The 8,941-nt window shown below is 39.2% G+C and overlaps 1 protein-coding gene across 8 annotated transcripts in view; it reads right to left on the reverse strand.

Annotated features, from left to right (window-relative positions):
• Positions 1-8,941, reverse strand: part of PCSK2 (proprotein convertase subtilisin/kexin type 2) — a 111,030-nt gene that overhangs the window by 89,439 nt on the left and 12,650 nt on the right. For 5 of the 8 annotated variants that reach the window (XM_032103622.1, XM_032103623.1, XM_032103625.1 and 2 more), the window contains exon 2: positions 515-619. The exons of 2 other annotated variants lie outside the window; for them this stretch is intronic. In XM_032103622.1, coding sequence (XP_031959513.1) covers positions 515-619 — 105 coding nt within the window. Of the gene's footprint in view, positions 1-514; positions 620-8,941 lie in introns of those variants that run through there. One more of the 8 variants, XM_032103629.1, reaches the window with a different exon arrangement.

An 8,941-nucleotide genomic window follows, 5' to 3' on the forward strand; every position in this document is an offset into this window, starting at 1 on the left:
CATTTGCAGACTGCAATCAAGAACCTCTAAAAGAACTACTGAAGTTTGACAGCTTACACTCCTCTAGTAACTGGTGTTTATACTACTCCTTGAGAAGGAGGGAATCTATGGTGATTGCAGAGAAAGTGCCACCCACCATTCACACCACAAGGTATTCAGGGTTGAATAACCCATGGGTAGCAAGATTCATGGAGGGGACAACCAGGAGATGTACCTCGGATGGCTTCTCCCCACATTACAGAGTGCACAGAGATGTTCTGGAGACCATGGCATCACTGAGTCTTACTGGAGAGAGGATACATCTCAGAGAATGTACGACTATTTGAAACAGTGAAATAATAAAAGCTGAGGCTATTTAGGAAGTGTGTGCATACAGAAGCCACCAAGCTTGAAACAAGCATGGGGAAAAAACCCATAATCATAGCCACAGATTTGATCATCACCCTGATCTCATAAAAAATGGTCTGCATCACAAAGAAAACATGACAGCTGCACATAATGATGAAACACTTACCCTGGAGTCCTTTTCCAGACGAAGCTTGTGTTGAAGGCTGCGTCTTCTCCTGGCTTTAGCAAGACCATTGTGATAAAAAAAGTATCCAGAATCTAAAAAAGGGAGCTGAGGAAGAGAGAGAGGAAAAAAAAACCATCATGGAACTATTGGCTGTTAATAAGGATGACAAGAAAACTTTTACCTTTGAAGTGATTCAGGAATCTACAAGACTTGTGAAGAGTTATGCCAAAGAGCCCCAATCTTGAGAATGCTACTCCTAAGTTATTTTTGAAAAGTGCACCCAGCAGCACTGAAGTTGTTTGCTACAGGTTTACAGTGCGTAACTTCACTTGTATACACTTAGTACTCTTTCCACCTCACACTTAAGGTCAACAGTGCCAATATTTCTGACGGGCGCCCCAAATCACAAGAGGAAGCATTCCCTGAAAAAGCCAGAAAAAACCAACAAAATGAACTGCAAATGATTTGAAACTCCGGAGAGCATCCCTCACCAAGAGGGCCTTACATAAGTGCTTTGCTGAGCTGTTGTAACACACCCGAACTGGTATCATAAGATGGAAGGCAGAAAGCAAAGAGATTTCCACTTTCAGAAAAATATGATACTTGGAATTTCTTCTGAGCACCCTGAAATGGAACATACAAAGCATATTAAGAAAACAGACAGCTCAGTGTTAAGGTGGAAACAGTGTTCTGCACCTTTAATGTCCAAGACATTTAAGGAGCAAGCAAACACCTCTGGAGGGCTTCCCATTATTAAATGTATTTTTCTCCTCAGGATTGGCAGAGAGCTTTTAAAAGGCTAAAAGACACTGTGTTAGGAGAACAGCATCTCACTTCCAGCACTTGATTAGGAAGCTCCAGTTGAATCTTGAACAGTTCTTTCCGCATTTGAACTTAATAGGGACATTCCAGTTGAACATTTTAATGTAAGTAACTGCACATTTTTAAACTAAGCTTGTCCTTGTAAAACTTGAAAAGAAATGGTTGGGATATGTTAATGCTGTGAACATTTCAACTTCAAAGGTTCAACTGCATTTAAAATAACTTCTTAAAAGAGATTCTAGAACAGCTATGACAACCTGTTCCTCTCCTTTTTATTATCTATACTTCAGGATAACATAAACATCTTAGCAGTTCAAAGTTCTTCACTGAAATACCAAGGCTGATGTCTAGACAGAAAAATTGTTGTGAAAACCTGGGCTGAATACAGGTAGCAGCATCATGCTGCCATAAAACAGATTTTGTTCCTGTATACAGGTATATACAGTGCACAAACACAAATTACCTTCTATGAATTTATCTCCTGTTTCAGTCAATCTATCACTATATCTGGTACAGTTCCACAAACATATTTTACTATACATGTGAAGCAGTGTGGAAATAGAAGATAGTGAAGTCTGAAAGTTTAAATCTGGTCATTCCAAAAATGAGTATGCAAGTTTGGGTTTTCTTTTTCTTCAAAGCACTTTTTTATGTTAATTGAAACATTGACTGTCACTGAAATGAAAGCATTTAATCTTCATGTTAAAGTTTCATTCTGTAGGATACATAAATGCAAAGTAACTTAAAAAAAAAAAAGAAAGCATTCTGTTCTGATAAAAAGACCTCTTTTAAAGTCTTTATAAACGATTAAGGAGATTTCATCAAAATCATTATGGTTCCCTGGAGCTGATCTGCATGGCTGACTGGAGAGCTTTTCTGGGTGAGTAATCAAATTATTCAGCTTCAGCTCCATATACCTGTGAAAAATACAACAGCTGAGGTAGAAGGAGAATGGAGGCTATAAGAGCTCTCAGTAAAGGCCACAAAAGTCTCCATCACTTCCTATATATCCTCAGAGTCACAGCTCTGAAGGTTTAAATTCTGTCTGGGTTTAGGTAATTGTTTTAAAAAGCAGATTTACATTTAAACTTGTATCTGACATGTTTACCAGCTGGGTGATAAGGCATTTATATAATCCAGAGTTTGGCAATAGATCTGTCTCTCCAGGAAAATGCCCTTCCCCCACATTGGATACATTACTCTATGCCTCAAAAACATGCACAGGAAAAATAAAAATCTAAATAGGAAGATCAGTTACAGCTTGAAATCCATCCTGGTGTGCTAACCATTAGTGTCCTTTGCTGTTTGTGGCCCAATTACCCCTCTAATTCTCTCTGTGAAATCATGCTACTTTTCTTCCTTTTATCTCAGTATCAACCACTAAAATCAATTCCAGTCAAATATTGATTCCATTAAGGATTAGTCTAAGTAATTTTGAAAATATCTGGAAATATATAACAGATACTTGCTGTTTATTTTCCATACAAGGTTAGTTTCTAGTACCTCTTAGCATGAAGCAATATCGTATATAGTAACCTTTTAAAGCTGGTGTATTCAAGTTTGACCACAAGCAATTACAATTAGTACAACAATGACCAGATTTATGGACAAAGAAATGAATAAGTTTGACTAAGACTATTCCACTCTTTCCTCAGTTATCCCAGTAATCTCTGAGGAACTCGGATATTTTATGCCTCACATGGTTTTTCACACTGCATCAATTAAACCTAGAGGGGGACACCCAGGAAGGCAGCTCAGTGAGGCAATACCTGAAAGATTATGTGATCTAGTACTGAGGACTGTGAATAATTAATAGCAGAAACCAAGCAATTTTCAGGAAGAATCTAAACTCTGCAGTAAATCCTTGAAATTAATGAATGTCAATGTGGGAGAAATCAGACACCAGGGAAAGGGCCTAAAACGTCAGGCTTTGATAAGGATTTTGCACTGAGATCTGCGAATACCACAAGAAATGACTGAAGCTTCCAATTCTGAGCGACTCCTGCTACCAAGCCAGTAACTTCTTGGCAGCAACCAAATGGAGGACACAGGTAGCTCACAACAGGATTTACATTCCCACTATCAGCTATTCCAGGAAGTCTCCTCTGATTTGGAGCTACAGCAAAAGAGCAAATAGTGAAATGAACAGTGCATATAATGAAGTGAAATGAAAACAGATCTCCTGTACATAAAGACTCCAAAGTGTCATAAGCAGTATCTGCTCTAGTAGCTGTAAAGCTGGAATTGCTATGGAGTAAAATTCCTATTGTGGCAACAGCAGCCTCAGCATGTACCATGGAATAATAATGCACTCAGCCTGGTGGCTCAGGTTCTTTCTGTAAGAAAAAAGCAAAGCTTCCTGCCCTCAGAAAAAAATCAGCAATTAAGTAAGATAACTAATTACTGGAAATCACTTTAATATTCAAGTGAGGAGGATTATTTAGAATTAGAAATGGGCCTACTTATTTCCTTGATGTATAATTATTGTCCATTACAAAACACGGCTTTCAGAATCTCAGGAATTACAAGCACTTCATTACTTGCAATATTTGTATAAAAGTACTGGTGAAAAATACACACAAGCAAAACCAGAACCACAAATACAAAACAGCAAGTAGAGCAAAACACTTTATATCCACCTGTCTCCTTCTTTTCTTCATATTTGCAGACTCCTTGTGGTTATTAATAACACTTTCTGAAGTAAAGATGAAATCTGTTTAACCCTCTTCCTGAAAGAATGTGGACCAGAAAATAACTTCTAAAAATTCAGTGTTCAGCTAAATGCAGGAAAGAAATCTCTTTCAACGGAAGAGGCATAACTGAAAGCAAAATAGATTTGATGATCTTAGAGTCTTTTCCAACCTTAACAATCCATGATTCTATGAAAATGGCTAGGATGTACCATTTGGTACAGAAAGAAGCAGGAAAAGTATGTCTGAGGTATCTTAGCTGTTCTCAGGCTACTGCTCAACCACAGAAGTTGAGGTGTAATTACTATTGAAATAAAAATAAGTAAGTTAAATTCATGGTTCTCAACCTTTCTTCACTCTCCTCCTTACATATGACAGTCTTTCCCCAGCAAGAAAAGGGAGTGACTCTGGGCTGTCCTAAATGCCACTGCTGGGAAGAAGGGCTGTAAACAGGCAGCTACAATTCTCCCCTGCCAGGCCCAGGCATTGCTCCTGAGAGAGGTCATTCCCCAGTATTGAAAGGGAGAAACAGACAGTCCACTGCTGAGCCCTCAACTGCTCCAAGAAGGAAAAATCAGGTATAAAGTAGCCTGTTCCTCAGGAACACCCAATCTAGGACTGGGCAGCAGACATGATTCCCTCAGAGCTGATGGCTCCCATCCCATCTTGACAGAGAAAATCAAACTGCCCTTCTTTCTTGGTCTTGCCTTAAACAATATGCACAGTGACACCAGTTGCAGTTTTACCTGTCACAAAGCAAAGGAAATCAATATCAGCTGCAAAGCAGCGCAGAAGTTTGAAGAAAAGCCACAGAAAAACTAAAATCTGATACTGTTCCTCATTGTCAAACTGCAGCAACTGAGGCCACCTTGGGCAGAGCTAACACTGAAAACAAGCAGCAGCATCTCCTGTCCAGAAAAGCCCGTCCAGCAAAGGTATTATGAAGCAGCAATAAATTCTTAAGAAAATACCCAAGTCGAATAAAGCTGCCAGTGGCATTAGTACTTTTTCTGGCTCTCACTGAGAGGTCCAGCATTCACAGCCTGTCACTAATTTTAAGAGATAATATACAATACAAAAATAAAGATGAACATTGGTTCCAAGGCTTATCATTAACATCAAATTTTACAGGCTCCTTTAACATTGCATTTTACTGACTCACAGCAGAGTTCTATCTACATACATTGTGGTGCCCACAAAAAAGCTTAAGAACAACCTGGATTGCCCCCTCTTGTTTTAATGGGAATTATCTCTGCCCAGCCTTCCCATACTGCAGAATCCCTACAGCACACTGCTGGCTTTTGTGCATCATTTCCAATGATTTCTCCCCAACACTGTAATATTCTAAAACCAGTTAAGGTTTCTCTCCCAAGTTACTAATGGGAACAACAGTCTGCAACAACTTTCTTTTGAGCAAAATCATTTATAAATACAAGCAAAGGGCAATTTATAGCAAGTTACTGCCTTCTTTGATCACCAAAATCATCATAAATGGATCTGTTGGTGAATGGGATTCAAAGAAAGCCCTCATTCAGCCAGGCTGATAAAGACCCTCCCCAGAGCTCCTTGCCTGCCTTAGTATGAATATGTGGCCATGGATGCGAGGGTTCAAACAAACACTGGTGCTAAAGGGAAAAAAAGATACCCATCCCCCAAACAATAATTTTAAAATAATTTTTTCTTTTTTTTTTTAAGAAGTATAACACAAAACATCTCTCCTCACAGAGTCCAAGCACTGCCCAAGCATCACTCCTGACTTTGAGAGGAGCCATAAACTGGCACAGGTGAGCTCTTTCATCCCACCAAAGCTCAGTAATTACACCAACAGAAAATATGATCTAAACCCAGTACAAATAAATGTATTTGGAGCCTTCATGGGCCCCACAGGCCTCACACCTTCACTTACCATTGTAAGTGAAGCACAACAGAGTGCCTCCCAGCAGAAATTAGAAACCTTTTCGAAACCTTTTCATCCCAGTTTCACCAAATGCACTGAGGATGCTTATAAATACTCAATATGAATTTTTAAACTCTCTCTCATTTTCCTTCACCCCAATTAGCATTAGAAATCATTTTACCTTGAAATACACAGATGGGAGCCAAGTCTAAAGTCAAAACCACTCACTCACTTTAGCGATGAGGGCCATGTAAGAGAAGAGCCAGCTAGAAATATAGGCAGCCTCAGGCACCAAAATAACACAGAACAAAGCACAAACAAGAAAGGATTAATTCGAACATTGGTAGAGAAATGTGAAATAGCACAGAGGACTAAAGCTGCACTAGAGATCACCCAACATGAAATCCAGTCCACTGTGTCCCCATGGCCCCAAGCACAGATTTCACACTTTCTCATTTGTGTGCTATAATTATTCTGAAGGCTCAAAATAAGGATCTCAGGTGGAGCCTGGGTTCTGCACAAGCTCCAAACAGCCCCAATGACTGGCACAGTGAGGCCCAGGTCTGAGTGCTATGATTCAGTTCTCACTGTACCCGTGTCTCAACCAGCTGCCTCCACCAAAGCCTGATCTGCTTCTCTTGGCAAATCTGGCAGGTGGAGGTGTTATAGCCATAGATTCAACACTCCCAAAAGGTATATTTTGTACTAAAACATCATCGGATCATCCTTGTGAAATCAATTCATTAACACAAAGTGAAACATTCCCTTACAAATTAATTCATAAATGCCTGACTTAGACATTTTCATATGTTTTCAGCTCCATTTCATATAAATATCCAACCATCTCTTAAAGGAATCACCAACAGGTGGTGGTAGTAAGAAGGGACCAAGACTAAGTAGAGAGATACAAAAGTCAATGGAAATATTGTAACACACATGATAACAAGGCCACCTGTTACTGTTACTCAGAATATTGGTTGTCCTGTAAGAACACAGCAATCCTGCTTAAAAAGTTCTATTACATCTTCTCAAGCCAGCAGAAGTAGTTTCCAATTATTTCTGAAAGGTTTCCTGACCTCCACAGCAAAATATCTTTTCCTCTAGAAAGTGTAAAGTCAAAAGTGATGTCCAAAGATTTTGCGGAATATATGCCTTTGGATTTTATTTTATCCAAAAGGATAAAACAAATACTTTAGCCTATCCCCTCTTGCATGCAGCAAGAACAAGGTTACACTGTCTTCTCAATAGCTGGATATGAGGTATTAAATAAAAACCTGGAAGTAAATGAAAGAAACTGAATTGGTTGTGGACTGCTATTACACTTATATGTCCATGTGGAATTCACCTAAACGCCCTGTACAATTCATGGCAAAAGAAAAAGAGGCCCTTTCAAAGCATGATTCATCTCACTTATCTGAGGTAGCTATGAGTCCCAGGAGCTCTTTCACTACGAAGTCTGTAAGAGAAGCACTGCTGTCTAGGTAGATCAATTCTGATGTTAAATGGCTAGTCTCATTTTCTCATCAGTTTTGTTGTTACATGACCCCACCCAGTGCTTCCAAGCACATACAAACCACTGCTCCATTGGTTTGGTTACAAGTTTGTGATATTTGGATTTTGATCTGCAATTGAATGAATCACACAGGTGTAAGGTTTTACAGTATCTGTATCACTGTTAAGTTTGTCATTAAAGAGCTCCATCCTGCAACCACATAAAGTCATACAAGTCATCAGTGAGAAGACTGTGGATTTGCTGATAGTTTTATCAGTGAATTGGATAAGCCATTTGAAGCTTTTAAAACAGTTATTGTTGTTTACGGGAAAGGATCTGTGCAGTTTAGAGAGTTTTATCCATTACTCCCCAGTAACTGTAAACACCATTATCAATTCTACCACATGCCCTGTTGAAAGCAGGATACTTCCCAGATTTCAAGGAGAATGCTGTTGTTTATACACTAGCCCTCAAATTGGACTGTCTGGGTTAATTCAGACTGTCATTACCTGGAGTAGGTGATTATTATTGTTTGGCTGACAGGCTGAAGTGAAGGCTAAGCAATCATCATTATGTCCTCTTACATAAATGGTGGGGGGGTGTGTGTGCGTGTGTGAAAGAAGAGCACCTCAGTCAAGCCCTGGGCACCAGAAAAAATTCTGGAGTTCAGCACCAGAAAAGTCACTGAGAGAATCTACCAATTGTGTTGTCATTTTTAGCAGCAGCAAATGACCACTGGGAAAAGGAGACAGCCTCTCCAATCATTCAGCTACACAACTCCATAACAACCACATAAACAACAGATAAACATACACATCATTTAGAATAATTAAGTAAATATGATTCCATCAGAAGGTGAATCAATTAAATTTTCTTAAAGCAGGTATATATAACACAAAATGGGTTTTTTACACAAATTGGGAGAATTTTACCATCCCATTAAAACAAAAAAAACCACCCTCACTCCCTAAAAACAAAACAACAACAACAAAAATGAACAAAAGAAAATAAACAAACACCTCCCACCCCACAAACCTAAACAAACAAAAATGAGAAAAAAATACGAACAGAAATCAGACTCCAAACATTCTTTAGAGACAGTCTATCAGTACTTGACCCAGTTAATTAACCATAATTCATTTAGTCTGGAGCAGTCAGTGCTGTAAGAATAAAGGGGGGAAAAAGATGGTAATCCAGAAGTGGCTTTGCCAGTTCTACATTTTATTAACAAAGGTGAATAAAATGTTGGCTATGCCTGTCTCCTGCTTGGAGCAATGGAGCACCTCGGGGTATCCTGTCACACTTTTGATGTCCTGCTGTGTTTTCAAAGCATCTCTGAAGATGTTAATATTCTGTAAAAGTTATCACACCTCAAACGACCTTCTCCCATTCAAAAGATCATTCAGCCCACGACCATTTCCTTTGCTATTTCCCTCTCTGCTCTTGCTTCACATGGTAGCAACTCTGCTCTAGGACAGAGCCAGGACATGAGTTTCAGAGTCAGAAGACGTGAGTTTCAGCATCTC

The sequence above is a fragment of the Corvus moneduloides genome, chromosome 3 (assembly GCF_009650955.1).
Source record: "Corvus moneduloides isolate bCorMon1 chromosome 3, bCorMon1.pri, whole genome shotgun sequence".
Taxonomy (NCBI): domain Eukaryota; kingdom Metazoa; phylum Chordata; class Aves; order Passeriformes; family Corvidae; genus Corvus; species Corvus moneduloides.